The following is an 18,920-nucleotide window of genomic DNA, read 5'->3' as shown; positions in this document are numbered from 1 at the left end:
CTCCAGATGACTTTTTCCACCTGCTGAAGTATAACACACATGCAACTACTGAACTTCACTTAAGGTTTGAAGAGACATTCACAATTATTTAAAAATTCATTAAAATATTCAACTTTATTAACAGTATATTTACATTTTTTTCCTGCTCTTGGTCAACCATGGTGAATGTTCAAAGGTAAAAAAGCATTAAGCAATAACCACAAGATGAAAACGTTTTAAACCTATACAATACTTTATACACAAATTTATACAAAGGAACACTTAAATAATACAACTGGACACAAAAATATACACTTTTAGAGAAATTCACATCAGTAATTGTATAAAGCTCTCTTCTGTACTAAGGGTCCTGAAAATTTAGGACTAAAACTTTAGCTCTGTAATGCAAAAGGGTTCTTGTGACAGTCCTCAAAGGCCACTATATAGCACACGACAGATTCAAGGCTATCAGCTCAGAGAGTTCAGTCTGTGTATTCAAGTTTTGAGGTCCTTGATGATTACGCAAACATCAGAAATAGAGTGGTTTAATAAACGGTACAGAGGAAAGCAGAGGTTTGGAGCCAGTATTAAAATTTGTAGGCCCAAAACACCCACTTTGTATTTCAACAAGGTTTGATACGACCGTTTCTTCAAAAATAGAAAGAGTAAATGCACTTACATAAAAATAACTTTTACTGTTCAGCAAGCGTGCTCTTGTGATTTTTATATTAGTACAAACTTAAAAAAAACCTGCCATGTGACTTTTAAAAGAAATGATACCAATTCACCTCCCTACTGAAGTACATTTACATTAAGGCTTTGAATCGCTGACCCAAGATTTTACAACATTAAAACGAATGGGTCCACATGGATGCCAGTCTGTCTCATTGAGACGTAGCATGACTAGAATTAAAGCTCACCACCGTAAGGAAACAGAAGGACACATGCTCATGCCTTGACTCTATTGTTTGTCTCTGAACTAAGAATGTAAAGTTTAGCAGTAACAGTATTTCATGGCAAGAGACAAGTATGTAACAGTTTGTTTATAAAAGCAAGTAAGTTTTTAGTTCAATGGCAACATCTTTGGAGAAAGCTCCTGTTTCAATTCCTACAGATTTCATGCAGAGAGATGCTTCTTAAGATTACCTTAAGAAATTACATTTTGATGGAGTTGGAATGTGTATCCCAGACTGCTGATGAAAGAAGAGTCCAAACGGTCTTCCTGGATTTTTGTCATACATTTGTGTCTTGCAGTAATGGTTCTTTAGCTTCACCAGGAGCTTGTGGGCTGTGGGGATGGCCATGGCTGCCACAGTGTTTCTTCCAGTTGCTGGATCTTACATTTAGATTTGTATGTTCAGGAATAAACAAGGCAACAAGTAGTGCCAACAGCACAGAGCAGGCTCCAAATAAGAATGGGGGTCCAGGAATTATGGAGTTCTGAAAACAACAACAAAGTATTAACGAGCCTTTCAATGCACCTTAACAGCTTACAATTGCTAATTACCTACTTTCCAGAGCTGTTGCCTGACACAGTAGTGAATACAGTGCAGGCTTTGAGAAGGAAGGTGAAAGAACGTTACATCCTAAGATTTAGGACAAGGAAGCACATGATTCTTATTAATGCTTGCCAACTTCCTTTTCTAGTGCAAGTTCTTCCTGCTGAGTTTCCCCAAAAACTCAATTAAAAAAAAAAAGCTCGGCAGGAGGACAGCAAAACAAACATTCACCACTGCTATCTGTCCATCCTTCCCTCAAGGTGTTTCCCTCACAAGGGTCACAGTTGTCTATAACTGTCAGCTGTAGCTATTTGAAAATTAAACTAAACTAGTGCATGCAATTAAACAGCTCAGTTAAACAACCCTCCCCTAGAGAGACTTAAAAACCTCTTTCTTAAAAACACCCTCTATTTACAGTCAGCGTAACAAAATGTACCACAGCATCAAACTGGAGAACTGATGAGCACAGGAACCCTTCCTAATTGCTTCTTTTGGAAGCAGTAAGTACAAAAGAAACGTACCTGCTGTAAATGGTATTGTGTAACCGCACTACCTCCTGACGATGATTCGGGCATGGGCAGTTCATTCAATTCAACGTGAAATATATAGAATATAAAACCATAAAGCGCTGGTCCCAAACCATTACACAGTCCTCGAATTCCTGTAATCATCCCTTGAACAACACCTGGGAAAAGTAAAATATGTGCTCTTCTCTATCTATAGTTTTTTTAATATATACATATATATAATTAACTATTTCTAATGCTTTAATTGACTTGAAACTAAGGCAAGCAGGAAAGCTCTAAATGGTGTTGCACTATGGGTAGCAGTAAACAAGGGGCACAAAGAGCCTGTCATTATCATATATTTGAGTGGCAGTGCCTGCCATGCTAAGCTAGTTCAGAGGCCAGGATATGCACACTGTCTCATGCAGGAGACAGCACTGCATGCAACAGTGAGGAACAGTGCATTGAATTTGCTGAATGTTTTGCAACTGTGAGGCCTTGATGAGTTTCCCCTCTGCAGCAGAAGTACACGGTACACACACAGTGCACCTTCCAAGCAGGCTGGATTTAATGTGGTGCCCTAAGCTCAGGTATGTGGGCTGCCCTGCCAAGACCCAGCCTGGCTGACGCACACTAAGCCCAGACCCCGGTATGTCTGTCTGCACAGTATTCCTCAACTAGAATTCCAAGAACCAGGAGCAAACCTACCCTGCTGGTCGGCATCAGCAGTTCGTGAGACCAGGGCGCTGACAGCTGGGAAAGTGATGCTGGACATGGCAGCCACAGCGCCGGCTGCCCACATCATCCTGCAAAACACAGCCTGCAGTGACTGCTCTGGGGCTGGATGCCGGATTGGCTCTCCTGCACTCGCACCCTTGGAGAAGGGATACAATGCACACCAACCCCGCATCAGTCAAAGCAAAGTGAAATGTGCATACCATGGCTCTGACCCAAAGCCGTACCAGGCCAGCTGCAGTATTTGGAACCCCAGGCCCAGCAGGATGGTGTTCTTATTCCCAATCGACCGCATCAGTAAACTCAACACTATTGTCTAACAGAGAGGGCAAAAGTAAAATGTCAGAAAAATAACATTCTTAAATGTTAAACACAAGTAAGCTGATGAGTTAATGAATTAAAAAAACAACAACACCTAAAAAATTTAATTCTCAAAGTCAAATACATGCAGAAATATGATTTTAAAGTAGTGTTCTTCAAAAGCAGTATTTGCCTCTACCAGAAAAAAAAGCAGCATTTAGCAAGTTATATGATTAAACCATTGTCCCTTCTTTGATGCACAAAGGATTTAGTTTTCCCTTAATGAACCAAACACTTGTTGTCAAGTGTTTTCATCTAAGTTAGTGTCTTAACCAATTTCTAGAGATCTAGAGAAAAACAGACACGTAAAAGCTGAGTTACATTTATGGAACCACAGTGCTCTCCATTCTCCACAGTGCTTACTTCTTTTCAGCTTGTCAAATCAATGACACACAGAGTAATAACTCACCTGTGCAATAATGGAAAGAATACCAAGAACTGCTATAAATGCTGCAACACTTTCAGATGAAAATCCCATTATCTATATTAAAAAAAAGGCAATTTGGTTATTAACCATAAACCATGTATCATGATGTCACAAACCCCAGTGAGAGAACACACAATGCAGAAGGACCAGTATTATTCAGTTCCTTTTCTTTTTTGCATTACATCAAACAAATAAATGAAAATAAAGGGGCATAAATAAAACAATTAAATTGTTCCCTCAAAAAATAACACCAGTTTAACATATTGAACCTCATAGTCCAAGAATAATGCAGATATTTACAAAATACAAGAAATTGTTTTATAACTCATTCATCACTTTCTCTTTTTGCCTAAAAGAGAAAAACAGAACAACAAGGGAACTTATATCAGTTGCTGGGAGCTTCTAAATTACATGAGTTTTCTGTGTTTTCCATATTAGTTCAGTAATACTGAAAACTTTCTTAAGTCCTGTAAATTTACTTTTGTTCAAATTCATACCAAAATGTTACATTACCTGTCTGAGGTATAGGAAGAAGCTGGAATATTGGCCTGCCTCTGGGAGGTAGGAAAGAAAGACTGTTATGCAGATTAGCAGCACAATGGAGTCCTGGCCGACTTTCTTCAGGGACTACGGCAAGAAAAAAAGAATTACAAAACATTCCACTTTCATTTCCAAAAAGCATCCAGAGCTGGGCTCTGAAAAGCCTGACAATTAATGAAGTTGTTATGCAGCACTACCAAAGAATTCTCAGTATGTTTAGCAAGATTGTTACCAAAAGGATCACCAGTGAAGCAAGGTCAAGCTTGAAGAAATTGAAGGCTTTGTTTTGCAAGCCTGAACTATTGTAAATTCAGTCTCTTCCCTGTGTCCAAAGCTCAGAATCTACACATGACAAAGTCTTCCCAATTTAAGTAGCTTACTGCAAAGGGGTCAGCCTGTTCCCATGAAATGGGTGCTCCCCAGGACGCTGGCCTCATCTTCTCTGGCAGTGATTCCGGTACAGCAACAAGGATAAAACAGATGTCCAACAAGGCGATTGCTGTAGCCAGCACCACCACCAGGCTGTCGCCGTATGCTCGGCCAAGGTAGGCACCGATAGCAGGGCTGGTGACTAAACTTGCTGCAAAAGTTGCCGAAACCTGAAATAAATAACAGCTGGTAAGATTTTCAGTGAGACAAGTCAGTAGTGTTATTACCCACATTTCCTCCTTTTCAGAAGCCCAACCATTATAATCACACAGTGATTATAAGTAACCTTTTCCCCATGCCTATGTGGTAGCAGCTGCATATTTTAGACAACCACAATTTTTTAAGAAAGATTTTCTTTTTCTGATAACTGGACAGCAATGTGAGGCTCATAGCACTCTTGCACATACTGATATAATTAGGTTTAATTAACTGTAGATTCCGCTGATACCTCTGGGAAGCAATGAGCTGTACTTAATCTTCTTATTAGTGAAATAGGCAATGTTGGTCAAAAAAAAAAAGCACATGTATAAAGGGTATATTAAATGTAATATGCTGGTTAATCTAACTCAGTAGTTGTCAGTTAATCAGCTGTGAAAGATATTAACCTAAAAACTGAAAGAACTTTCTCAACATATCCCTGATGTGTACAGGCACAAAGAAATTATTTAGTTCTATATCCATTGCTTTCAGCTCTTCCTGATGAATGGTAATGGATTCTATAACTTAAACAACAAATGATTTTGCTAATCCATAATAACATGAGGATGTCAAGGCTCCTGGGAGCTGGCAGGTTATCAGGAGATAGAGAAACAGAGGTGAGTAGTAAGAACTTCAAACAGACAAGTAACTCAGCTATGTTTGTTCTGAGCTGCAGCTCAGAAAAGTGACTGGAGACACAGGCAGGGGCAGTCAAGTATCACACAGTGGCAGATCCAGACCATAAGGTGAGATTTCTGAAACAATCACAGAGTAGTACCAATGTGGGCAACAATACAGGAATAAGTAAAGCTCCTCAAATTACACCATTAAGACTGATAACAGCCTTTAAGACAGGCATGACAGCTTTTAATAAGGCCATGTTTTGTTTCATTTAGAAGCAGAATATCAAAGAGAAACAAGAGTGGATGACAGGAACAACTAAACAGAAAAAACTGACTCCAAATTAAAATCAACTTGCCACAGAAGAAACAAAACCACAGCTTTTAAAAGCATTACAAACTGATGGGCTTAGTACTGAATACCACAGCAAAAGAGCCCAAACAATACATACCAAACCATAGGCCATGCTCCTCTCATGTTCTTGGGTTATGTCTGCTACATATGCAAAAACTACAGAAAATGTCACTGCAAAAACTCCAGACACGGAGATTACAGCAAAGTACCACCTAAGAACATGAAAAAAAAGATTAGAACAACTAAACAGAAACAAAAAGTCTATTCAATCCAAGTGCAGTTCAACAGTAAATTACATTGTCCAACTTATCTTGACAATTTATTGAGATAATCTTGGATAAAGCCAGTGTCACTGTCTTGATAGAATTGTGTAACACATATGTGCACCAAGTACAAGCAGCACAATTTTGTAACATCTACAAAAAAGCTGCTGTGATTAAGTACTACTGAGAAACGAGGTGCTCAGCTAATAAACTAAACTGGTCTATGACCTAAAGCAAATTAGGAACCTCAGTATTTTTAGAACTTGGTCATTGAAAGGCCTCCACATTAGCCGTATCTGTATGCTATAGACACTAGCACTTGGCACTTGAAACCTTAATGTACACTTAGAAAACAAGCTCCTTCTGAAGAGGGATGAGCGGCCTGTGTGACCAGAGAGGAAATGGGAAAGGCTGATGGAGGTGCCTGAGCAGCTGGCACTGGCCTGTGTCAGTGCAGGCTGTGCCACAGCTGCTCCACCCTCAGGAACAGCATGGGTCAGGAGCAAGCCCAGAGCTCTGACTCCTGCCCTACCTGGGCAATGTTCCAGTCAGTTAACAGGCCAGTATGAAAGCTGGTCGATTTTAGAACTTGAGAAACAAACGTGTAAAAGTGCTGCAACATTGTACCTTACAAACAGTTACCTCATGCACCCACATTAGGCAAGGTTTTGATTTCAGTGTCGCTGGCTGGTAGCTGAGTGAGAACTGTGGCCACGATCCAGACCTACACAGCTCACTGGACAGTGTTCTCCAGCTTTGGCAGATGTGCTGGACACAGGACTTACAGCACACAGATCAAAATCAGCAGCTACTGAAATTCTGACAAAGGCCTTTGGCCATATGGCAGCTGCTTCAGGTTGACTGTATGCCCAGCTTTGCACAGAAATAATACAAAAGCCTCAACTTTCCATGAAGCACAAAAGAACATTTTATCACAATGCTAGACACACAAGCATTAGCAACCTTGAAAAACAACAGCCAATCTGGCATGAAACAATTTACTAACCATGGGCTGATCTTCATTAGTGGTATTGGCGCACAGGTGAAAAATACTGTTAGCAGCAAGAAGGACTTTCGTCCCCACACATCAGACAGGGCACCTATGAGCGGGGCACTGAGGAACGACAGTAAGCCCTAATGAAACAAAACACGGGAAGTTAGAACTAAGAGGTCAGACTCGTGGTAGCTGACCACAGCACAGTCTGAGAGCAGCCCGGGCTCTGGTTCCATTCAAGCCAACAGCTACAGTGCAATGCACCAAAGGCAATGTGGCCGAGTATCACTGATCTTCTATCCCATGTCTGAATACATAAAACTTGAGATCTGTTAGCTCAGAGCTACACAAAATTAAAAATGCAGATGATTCTACAGGAGTCATACAAGCAGTGTCATGAACTGTGCTTTGTAGTCTACTGGAGCAACAAACACCAAGTGAAAAATTACCCACTTTCAGCACCATATGCATCATTTGGGATTAAGGAACTACCTTTTTATTTGCTGAACCAAAACAGTAGATACAGACCAAGCAATACCTTGCCAAAAGTAAAAAGAGGCACATTTGCACTTTCAGCAGTAATTTATTTCCATTTTATTTATACTGTGAAAGCCATATTGAAAAACCTCTTGACTGTTTCTCTCGGTTGGCAGTTATTTCTACATTCCTCCTACCATTCATTTTAAATTGTACTTGTGATTAACTTCTGTCAACTTACCTTTACTCCTTGAATTAGACCATTCATTAGAAATGTATGTTTTGGGAAGGTTTCATGCAAAACCTGGAGAGGAAATATCAAAACAGTCATTTACACAATATGAACTACAAATATTGCTCATGATACATCCAACTTTAGGATGCACAGCAGTTTTTTTATTTTTCATAGAATACAGGAGAAAAAAACAGAAGAAAAAAGGACAAACCACAAATAATGTGACTAGTCTTTAATTTGCATGGAAGGCATTTTGAGATTACAGTGCCTGAAGTATAAATAAACCACAGAGAACCTAGAAAATTGTTTCTGACCAGATTCTCCAAATGCTACTGTGTCACCTGCTGGGGACTGGGGAGAGACAGAGGAGAGTTGTCACCATGCTGAAGTGGCCCTCAGTTTGGTGAGCAGAATCCAGAAATGCAGCTGTCTCAGTTTGATTTGTGTTTGGCTGAGAGAGATTCCATTCAGTGACGATGTGCAGCTCATACCCAAGACACTGTTGATGGCTAACATCAGCTTTCAGAGCAGCACCAAGACTGCTTTGAAAGTGGAATTGGCTTGGGAGATTTTTAAACCTTCACTCCTTTAAATTTGTCATCATGTATCATTCACAAATTAAATCCAAATTAAAAGCAACCAACTACATGAGAAGGACCTTGATACAAACACATTGGTATGGCTGTTTCACTAATCATGGGGATGCTTCGACTGGTGCAACAGACTGGTGTAACTGGTTACCACATTTCAAGTATATTTTTGTCCTTACATTTGTAATATGCCAATGTTTTATGGCACCTTGAAAGGAAAGATAATTTCATTACCACCTTACTGGTTTCAATCAGAAACTATTTACACGTAAGCTTGAGCGTTAGCCGACTTGCATGTAAACAGCTGTGCTACACCATTACACTGCTACAATGAAATAAATGAAATTTCTGATACCATCTAAAAATATAGAACTTTTCACTTGCACAACAGAGCAGCTCAGTGATATGTAATTTTCATTTCATGCAATTCAGAAGATGCTCAGTGCCTTTGCAGTATTTGTCCCATCTCCCATACAGCAAGAAAAAGCTCCTGAGGATCACCTACCACTAAAGTGGGAGCTGTCAGGAGTCCCCAAGCAAAAAATTCCAAGAAGATCACGATAACAGCATGGTAGACACTGGGTGAACCTATTCCTTGAGGCTGAAATAGGAGAAAAGACAAGTGATTAAAACATCTGATCATCTATTAGAGTCATGAGAAATTCATCTGAACACTATAAACAGAACAATTAAGAATGAAACAGGATTCAAAACTTGGGAATAGTTACACAACTAACTGGTATGGAATGAACCTCCTTTTTTTAACCCTTTGATGCCAATGTCCTGAAGTGTACTACTCTTACTCTCCAGAATCCTTCACTGCCATCTCAAAAATATAAACCACTTACTCTGCCAGTCTGGGAAACAAGGTTGTTACAGGGAAAAGAGACTCTTCTTCAGACAACTAGTTAGTTTTCCTTGAGAAAAGTGTTCAAGTGTACACATGGACACAAAGCCACATGGAATCAAGTTTCCATGCAGTGCTCACACTCAGCTATCCCCAAGTCTCACTACCCAGCCTATCAAACAGCTCTTCTATTACTAAAAGGCACCACTGCTCCATACAAAACATAGCTCCAAACCAGGCAAGAAACTAAAATAATGAACACCAGGAGCAAATCTCAGGAACAGCACTTATCACTTCCCAAATACAGAGTGCAGGCCTATCAGTTACAGTGGGCTTCAAATGCAGGAAGAGATGCAGATAAAATATCTGTCAAAAGGAACTTGAATTTCGCAGTGATTTGGTAGAATCAGGAGCAGCTTTTGAAGAGAACAAAAAGAGAATGGGTGGGAAAACCTGCTCATCTTGTAGACTCTGTAAATGCTGTCAAACAACATGCCACAGTTCAACATTTGCAAATTAAGGATAGGCTTCACTAATTATTCTCATATGAAAGCAGTATGAATAACTCCTCAGAAATTTCATACGTGCTCTTTCAACTCAGAAGGGCTGCCTTAACACCTATTTTGCTGGTTTTGTGCTAAGGTGTGTTACTAACAGAGTGGCTCTGATGTGATCAGACCTGGCATTTACACTGAGCACCCACACGGGCTAAGGACCTCAGCTGCTTCCCCAGGAGGCTCACTGGGATTTTATCAATGTGTGTAAGTAGCTGATGGAGGAGTAAATACAAGAGCCAGACCAGAGGTATTAGTGAAAGGACTGCAGGCACATACTGAAACACAAGAAATTATACTTGAACCTCAGAAAAGCAGCCCTTCCTGAAAAAGGCTGCTCAGTGAAGTGTGGAGTTGTCAACCTCCAAACCCCAATAGACACAGCCCTGAGCAAACTTCTCTAGCTGACCCTGTCTGGGGTAAGAGACTGGAGTAGTTGGATTAGTGATGTTGGAGATGCCTTCCAGCCTCAAATAAGACACAATTTTAAGTTGCAGTTAGGTAACACTGGAGTCGTTCTTTTATTAGGAGATTTATGCAAGCCATACCTAGCTTTTCCTTCTAGATTCCAATATTTCCAACATAGAAAAAAAAAATCTTACTGAACAAATGCAGGAAATAAATACAGAAAACCTCACTGCCTACTCACTCCAATTGCTAAATAGGATCATAATTTTCAAAAGTAACCAAACAGTCTGTAAAAGGTGAAATACAAAGTACCTCAGCACTGTGCTATTTTTCTTTCCCAAGTCCTCTTCAGTAAATACTGATACTTCTGCTATTTTTTCTGCCCACTCTCCCAAGGATGTAAATTAACAGTCTTTGTAGGTACAGAGAGTGGCTATAATTATCCTCTCTTCCCACAATTCCTTTCCCTTTCCACCCACAATCCTTATTTTAGCTTTGGGTTAAAAATTTATCCAGCTCTGCACAAACTGCAAGTATCAATGTTAGCCGGTTTGACTCCGTCTCATGAAATCAGGTTCACTCTGATAGCCCCCAGATTCCTGTCACGTTGCTGGCTCTTAACCCCCGAGGCCTGACAGACAGTGAGGGAGGTGTCACAAACCATCCCACCCCTCCCAGCATTGGGGTCAAGAGCACCTCCATTCACAGCAAACACGAGTGCCTCCAAGGCCATCTGTGCCCACGCTGCCTTCGTCCAGCTCCGGGCAGCTCCGAGATCACCAGCACAAAGCGAAACAGCAGCAGGAAAGCAGTGGCTGTTCTGCACAGGGGAACTGCTGCTGCCTTTAGAGGCCTCAGGTCACTGCTGCCCTCTGCCATGTCACCCAGCTGTAAGCAACACCAACAGAGCTTTCCAACACGCTGACAAAAACAAGCACAAGTGACATTTAGATCACTACAGTGCAACTTCCCTGCTTTGCTGTTGCTAGTGCTCACTTATCACAGGTACTGTTATTTCTTCCTACCTATAAAAAAAGAATTAATTTACTCACATTTAGATCATCACCTCTATAGTAATTTTTAAAGGTGATGGCAACTATCAAGTAGCAAGGATGCTTCTGAGGTGAGAAAGCAAGGGGAGGATAAGCAGTTACACTGTAGTGTATTAAGACACATTATAAGCATTCAGTCCACAAGGTTTCAGTGCCAGCCTGACACACTCTTGGAGCCCACAGGTGCAGTGCAGACGCTGGGTGTCCAGCCCTGCTGTACCCTACAAACCTGTCCCCTGTGCTTTCCTAACGGGCCAACACAGTGTAATGCAATGGCCCAAGTGCAACTGAAGCAGAAGGCCTCAGACCTGGAAAGAAAAGATACAGAGTCCTTGTGTGAACAAGCTGGAACTGAGATGTTCCTATCACAGTAACAGCAACCCTCCTCTATTACCAGCAGCCAGAGCAGAGTGCATTTGTGCATGGCTAAACACACTGCACAAATAGGGCTCCAAGGACACCTTTTCCTCTGGTTATAGAGAAGATGCCTTTAATCAAACACTTTGGACTGTCAATCATGCCAGTGATAAAACGTGTACATGTCAGGCAAGCCTAAGAACACACATCTGACAACAACAGAATAACTATCAAAGCAACAAAGGTATTGTGTGTAAGACCACAGCTGCTGCTCCTCTGCTGGAAAGGAAAAAAGTACCAAAAGAAGTTCTAATCTCTAGTTCATTTCATGACTGCTTCAAAAATGCATCATTGTACATAAGATGAATACATAAAGGAAGGAAAAATGAAAATTATTGGGGAAAAAGAAGTGTTGAAACAGAAGTTGTGGCTGCCCCACCCCTGGAAGTGCTCAGCAGCAGGCTAGATGGGATTTTGAGCAACCTGGATAAGGAAGGAGTCCTTGTCCGTGGCAGGGGGGTTGGAAATAGATGATCTTTAAAGTCTCTTCCAACCCAAACCATTTGTGATTCTACAAAACCGCATCACTGGTGTTACTGCCTCTCCTTTGGTGAAATCTGACAACACACACTCACTTGAGTACAACACACCATTACACATTCTTTCTGTGATACAGCTACTAAAGCTGCAAATAGAGAAACACAAAAATACCACCAAGCACCAACCCAAGCTCCTGCACCACCCACTGCCTTGTCAAGGAGACCCAGCAGAAACTGCAGTGGGAAGAGAGGCTTTGCAGAAACAATGGGTGGGTTTTCCTTTTTGCTTTTTTGGGTTTGGTTTTTTTTGGGGTTTTTTTTGGTTGTTTTTTTGTTTTCAATCAGAAACTCTTTCTGCCTGTGCCACTGCCTCATTAACCATATGTACATTACCCATTCTGGCTCACACAATTTTTTCTGATGTCAAACAGCTCCAAAATAAACCAATCAGGCTGGAAAGTTTGCACAAAGATGCTTGATTAATTACTTTGCCAGTGGGAAACACTGAAGACATGGGGGCCATTTTCAGGTACCTGTTTCCCACAATGCCACACACCACTCTGGGTAATGAATGCAGCAGCTGAGGACACTGAGCACTGAAGGCCAACTTAACATTCCAGCAAATATTAAAAATTCCATGCACAAAGTTTCTGCTGTTGCTATAAAGAATCTCATATCAAACTCTTATATCAAACTTCATAACTTAAAAATATGTATTTAAAACAAATAATTTCCCAAACATTTATTTGAAGGCAGAAAGTACTACAAGCAGAAGTTTTTGTTGCCTAATAACAATCAACATATCTTCATCTAATGTTTCTTTTTACATTATTTCAATTTTTACGTGATTTCCATTTATATGTGATTTCCAAAAATCAGATTAATACAGAACTCACGGGAATTGGCACTCAGCTTTTGAAACTGGGGGCACTGAATGATGTACTAAAAGTATCACAGAACGCAGTTAATTGTAACATACTTTCTCCTCTCTTGGCAAAAGGAAGTTAAAGTTGAGAGGTTAGGGACACTTGGAATCACACTGTATCTTAATCAATGATACTCCAGAGAGAAATTATGAAGCACCATATCCCCTGAGTAACAACATTTACTCTGCTTGTACTACTCAATCTAAAATATTTGCATTTAACATCTGTACAAGGTAATCTCATATATTTCTATCTTTAAAAACACATCCTGGAAAACACCAACAACCAATACCAGAATTCATTTTCCTTCCTAACGCTTCAGTAATCCAGCCAGTTGGCCACTTCGATGAACAAGTATAGTGACTCTCATACCTGTCTCTTCTCCATTATTGCTCCAAAATGACAAACTGAAGGGCCATTAGCAATTTAGTCTGTCAAGATGTCTCTTTATTTGAAAAATAGGCACTGTACTTAGAACAAGGCACATCGAAGCTACACAGTGTTACATAGTGGAAAAAATCCAGGGGCAATGAAGCATTGGAAGTAATGGCACCCATCAATACAAAAAAAACCAAAACAAAAACAAAAAAACCACCAAAAACCACACCCAAACTAACTCCAAGCTCCAGCAGCCAAAACACTTATCAACTTCCTTTCTTTTTCAAATTTATGTATTTATGAGGAAGCAAAACAGTGGGAAGAACCACAAACCCTTTCTCCCAGGCGCCCTTTGCGGAACTGCTCAGGCGCTGGCGTCTGTCCCCCTCTCGGGCCCGTTCTGTCTGACCACGGGCACTGCGGGGACAGCGCTCCCTGCCCCCGCCGGCAGCCCCGCACCCGCGCCGGCCCTGCGCTGCCCCCGCAGCCGCCGCTCACGGGAGCCACGCTCGGCGAGCGTGGGCTCGGACATGCCCCGCTCACCTCGGGCGGCCGTAACGACCCGCTGTGCCCCAGGCCCGGCGCCTGAGGCCGCACTCGCTCCCGCAACCCAACACCCGGGCCATACGAGGAACAAACTGCGGAGCAAAGAGCAAACAAACAGGACGGGCGGAGCAAAGCAGCCTGACACGCTCACAGGTGTTCTCGGGCAGCCGCCCCGCGGACACCGGCCCGGGCTGCCGAGAGCGGCCATCGGGGCTGCGGCGGCCGTGAGGGCACCGCGATCGACACAGGCGGGGCCGCCCGAGACCCGCGGGCCCACCGACCTTCGCCGGACCAGGCCCAGCCCGTCCGGGGCCGGCCCCCGTACCGCCACGCAGCCCGGGGCCCCCGCCGCCGCCAGCCGTCCCCCGGGTCGTCCGCGGCCCCGGCCTTACCGTCCCGCCGTCCTTAATGATGATCTTCTTGGCCAGCATGATGCTGCGGTTCACGGCGCGCTTCTTCTTCTTCCCCGCCTGGGTCATTTTACCATCGCACCCCGGGGGCGGCACCAGCGGCCCCTCCCGGCTCCCTTCGGGCCTCGGCTCCCTCCGTCCCTCCGGCGCGGCCGCCGCCACCCCTCACGCGCCCGCCGCCATCTTGCGCAGCCCCACCGTGCGCGCACCCGGCGCTGCGCATCACGCGATCGCGCCATTGGCCGCGCGCCGCTCACGTGTGCGGGACGCCCTCCCCCGCGCCCTGCCCGCGCCGGGAAGTGCGGGCCGAGCCGGGACAGCGGCGCCGCCGGGAAGTGCGGGCCGAGCCGGGACAGCGGCGCCGCCGGACGGCCCCCACAGCTTCCGCCGCTCGGCACCCCCAGCCTGACAACGCCACGGGCTAAAGCAAGATCTCCTCCGGTCCCCCCAGGCATCACCCGTCCCTCCCGAATCGAAACACCCGGCCCCGCTTCCTCCCTCCTGGGGCTGCTGAGGCGCCCGGGAAAAAGGACCAAAGGAAGGTAGTTAGTACGGCATATACCTGACATTTCTAGAGCCGGAGTACACAAACGGATATAATCAACCCTGATGATCCAGCTTGGAGACGGATATTCTTCTTTCTTACTATCAAGCTCTAAACTTAGCTTATGAAAGCTCTAACATCTTCAAAGGGGCAGGTCATCTCAGGTTCTGATTTATCACAGCACCTGCAAGTAACAATATAACAGGGATCAGCTTCCCCATAGCAGCAAGCCAATTAGTGCGGAAAATCTTTTAGAAACATGTTGCTGGCATTATTAGGTTTTCTGTGGCTTATAAATTCATCCGCTGCTGGCATCACTAAGGAGCAACAACTGTCCAAGCTATACCATTACATTCACGATACACACACAAGTCTCCATGGCTGTATCCATGAATCAGTCTGTTCTCTATGTTCTTAGTCCTCCATCTTGCTGTTTATCTCCAGCTCCTGTGACATCCCCGTTTCCCCCAAAACCTCAGCTACACAGGAACAGCTTTTTGTCCCTACCAACAGTGGAACTTATCCCTGTGGTACAGACTGGCACCGCAGCTCCCACCGCGTTACCAAAGGGGTGTCAATCACTCATCACTTAAGATCGTGTGGGCTTAGGTTAAACCCTTAGCCTTAAGATCAAGCACCTCTTATCTCATCATAATGAACCTTTTAAGGAATTTAGAGCTTGCCGATGCATAGCCCTGCTCAGACCAATGGATCTAGACAAAGACAAGCCGACTCCAGCTCAGGAAACCAAGAGTGCGTCTAGCGGGTCTGGGATGTTTCCTATTATCAGTCATTTGTTACAAGTATCAGGGTGTCACATGAAATATTTGACAATTCTGTCCCCCTTCTACTTGAAAAGCAGTGGGGTCCGAAAATGCTGGCATAGTTTCAAGTCTATTCCTCAGAGGGCTGTTAGAATTTGGTGGGAAAGTCACACACAGACATGTAGGTGACATGTAAGGGATTCACGTAAAAAATCAACACAACTACAACGTCAGCAAAGTCATTTGGTAACTAGGCTGACAAGATGGTTTTCTATCCACACCTTCATATTAGACCAACACTCATTATCTCAAAATGCATTTAAGTATCAAGTTTGCTCATGCAGACAGAGCAGCTACATATTTTGAAATATTAAACATATTTTGAAATATTAAACTCCACTCACCTACACAAGTCCCGACATAATCTGCTCTAACATTATTTAACTTACATATTAACATAACATTAACATTTAACATTATTTAACACAAACTCCTGAGGAAGAGAAACAAGAATTGTGTGTAACATCTAAACACCCACAGTGTTCAATCCTCTATACTAAGTAAATACTACTACCTGCTAGCCGTAGAAGACATGACCATCATTTTGGAAGAGGGATGAAAAAGGACAGAGTACTTATCTCCCTAGGGGTATTCCAAGGCACAGGCAGATGATGGTTTCACTAGTTTCAGGTAAGATTCCTCAGGGAATGCCTTTACACCAGTCTTGAAGAACAATGTCCCTGGATAAGGAATCATTAATTTGTTACCTAATAGCATAACACTTTCAGTTTAAATCATGTTGCCTGTTAACATTCAGAGCAGGGCAAAATTGACAAAAGAAACTGATAGAAATTAAGTGTCCTGAAAAATGCTGGTGAAATGACCCAGTTTTATTATATGAATCTCCAGAATGGGCAGAGAAACATGTTATCCATCATTTATAGAAATTGCCTGTGAACTCTGTTCAGGTCTTTGATATATTGTAAATTACAGCTATTCATAGCTCTTACAGTGTAACAGGCACACCCCACACTACAACTTGGCAGTGATACTCAGGTGCTCCCTACTACCCCTGGTTCAGGGCACATCTGGGGTTTCAGACCAGAAGAGCATCACAAGAACACTGCAAGAAGTCATGACACAATGGTCAAAAAGAAGCAAGTCTCAGTCAAAATTAAATTGCTGGCAACATTCAGTAAGATGTATGTTAAAAGATACCACTTAAAAAACATCTTCTAGCCTTCTAGAATTTATAGAAAATTATCCTAAAATTATGCTGTGAAATAACAAGCATTAGCTAAAATGTTGTTTTATTTCTGCAAAAATATGCATAAGGTAAGCCTTTCCTTTTAACAAAGCTCTCAAAGAGTTTTTAATCATATTCTTAATAAAGCCAATGCTTAATTTCAACCAGTTTATTAATACAGTGGCCTTATCTACTCATACAGAAGAAAAAAAAATACTGTATTTTACCTCAACATGGATTAAAAGGAGGACTGTGTTAGGTCATGTAAGATGCAATCCAGTGTTCAGCAATGTTAGACCAAAAAAAAAAAAAAACCTTTTCCAAACTGCCTGTTAACACCATATATTAGACTGTGTTCAGTGTAATCACACAAAAATATCAACATATAAAAAACTAAGACTACCTTAAAAAATTTTGCTACAATGTTTGAATAATATGTTTGGGCTCATATATTGACAATAAGGACAAAGTTTAAAAAAAAAAATCTAAAAAAAGCATACTCATGGCAGCAAATACAAACATATGCTAAGTATATAAGCAATTCTTCCTGAGCTATAAATCACTAATGAAATGAATATGGCTAATTACAGTCAGAATGATGATGGGAGATTGCAGACAAGTTAATGTGCCAGGTCTACTCTTGGATGCAATTGTGCAGCAGACATTCAAGAACAAGAACAAGCACTGAATGGCAAGTCAGGACACTATTTTTTCTTCTAGAAAGAGTTATAAGTTCAGCTGAGAAATACTTATAAAAAGCTAAGAATTCAACTGAACAGAACTTTGGACAGTAACTGAAGCAGAAGAAATAATCTAATCAATTCCACGTATTTTGTTGCATTTTGCCCCAAATTTTTCTTTAGTAAAATATCTTAATTCTAGATACCTAAAAACATACAATGAGCTTACCTGGAAAGAGAAGGACTCCCTTCCTGTGGAAAATAATCAGCATTAAAAATGAAAAGAACAACTAAAACAAAGGCAAGGAAACACTATTTGGACTTTCTCACAGTAATGCGCCATCTTAGGTAATGACATATTACACATATATGGTATAATACCATGTTATACATAACTGATACCTTTCTAAGACACAAAAAATCCCCAACCTGTTTTTTAATAACTCATTCTCACAAACATAGTTTTCAGATGTGAAAGGAATGAATAATCCTCCTCAACACAATTTCCAGCAAGAAACACTGTCACCAGGAGGAAAATGAGCAACAAATTCAAATTTGGAAAATGACAACTGCTTAATTACAACAGAACATGCAGGGCTGATCAGGAAATACATTCAAATATGAAAGTTACTGACAACAAAAACCAGAAGAAATGCAATGTTTCATTTATCAATAATAATAAAAAAAGAACAAAATCTATTACAGTATTTTGAATTACAGCCACAAAAATAAGTTAGAAACACACACAAAAGAATTATGTACTACTAAGAGTCTGTGACAGGCCTGTATGTGCATGAAACACAAGCAAAATGAGATTGTTTTGTCTTTTTGAGGAAAAATAAAACAATAGTTACTAAAACATTGTAGTAAAAAACCAAAGGTTCTACACTATAGGAGTTTAATCTAGAACATTAATCTACCCTTTACTGAAACAAATAAAAAGGGAGGTTTTCTTAAAGTTTGTCTAAAACAATGAAGTTGAATAAAACTATTCAATTATCTGAATTCTTTGAGAAAATACATTTTTGGGCACTTGTGGATTGCTGAGAAATACAATGTTGAAAGAAAAGTTTATCTTACTTTATTAGACTCAAGTTTTTATACCACTGAACGGATCTATTTTGCTTTGAAGATAGTCCTAAGTTTATCATTATTTGACCCTTTACCACATATCCCAGAGATTCTCAAATAAAACTACCAAATATCCAAGTATTCAATAAATACTAATACACCCAATATATAAGTCTAGAAAGAAAAATCACATGATTCAAGTTATTGAAAATAAATACCTAGCTATAACTTCTATAACTTTGTAAATATTTAAACAAAATTCTGCTAAGTATAGATTAACCTCCTAAATATAGAACTAAACTAACAAAACCATTGTCTAAAGGTCAGAAAAGACAAGTTCAGAAAGACAAGTTTATTTTTGGGAAGTTAGACTCCTAAAGCACTTGCTTTT

At 41.4% G+C, this 18,920-nt stretch overlaps 1 protein-coding gene across 2 annotated transcripts; it reads right to left on the bottom strand.

Moving 5' to 3' along the window:
• Positions 1 to 134: 134 nt before the first annotated feature.
• Positions 135 to 15,202, bottom strand: MFSD14A (major facilitator superfamily domain containing 14A). Of its 2 annotated transcripts, none has more exons than XM_084211468.1 (12): positions 14,787 to 15,202; positions 8,713 to 8,808; positions 7,624 to 7,686; positions 6,918 to 7,045; positions 5,746 to 5,860; positions 4,427 to 4,645; positions 4,020 to 4,133; positions 3,489 to 3,560; positions 2,923 to 3,035; positions 2,693 to 2,790; positions 2,000 to 2,163; positions 135 to 1,419 (listed from the first exon to the last, which is right to left on the bottom strand). In XM_084211468.1, exons 3-12 carry the CDS (start codon positions 7,648 to 7,650, stop codon positions 1,213 to 1,215), a joined length of 1,257 nt encoding a protein of 418 aa, XP_084067594.1. In that variant the 5' UTR covers positions 7,651 to 7,686; positions 8,713 to 8,808; positions 14,787 to 15,202; the 3' UTR covers positions 135 to 1,212. The 2 variants fall into 2 exon arrangements, with proteins under 2 accessions (XP_084067594.1, XP_084067593.1); XM_084211467.1 differs by lacking the exon at positions 14,787 to 15,202 and adding an exon at positions 14,207 to 14,418.
• Between the last annotated feature and the right edge of the window lie 3,718 nt (positions 15,203 to 18,920).

The sequence above is a fragment of the Fringilla coelebs genome (genome assembly GCF_963513975.1).
Source record: "Fringilla coelebs genome assembly, chromosome: 9".
NCBI lineage: Eukaryota > Metazoa > Chordata > Aves > Passeriformes > Fringillidae > Fringilla > Fringilla coelebs.
This window is presented reverse-complemented; position numbering and strand designations above follow the sequence as displayed.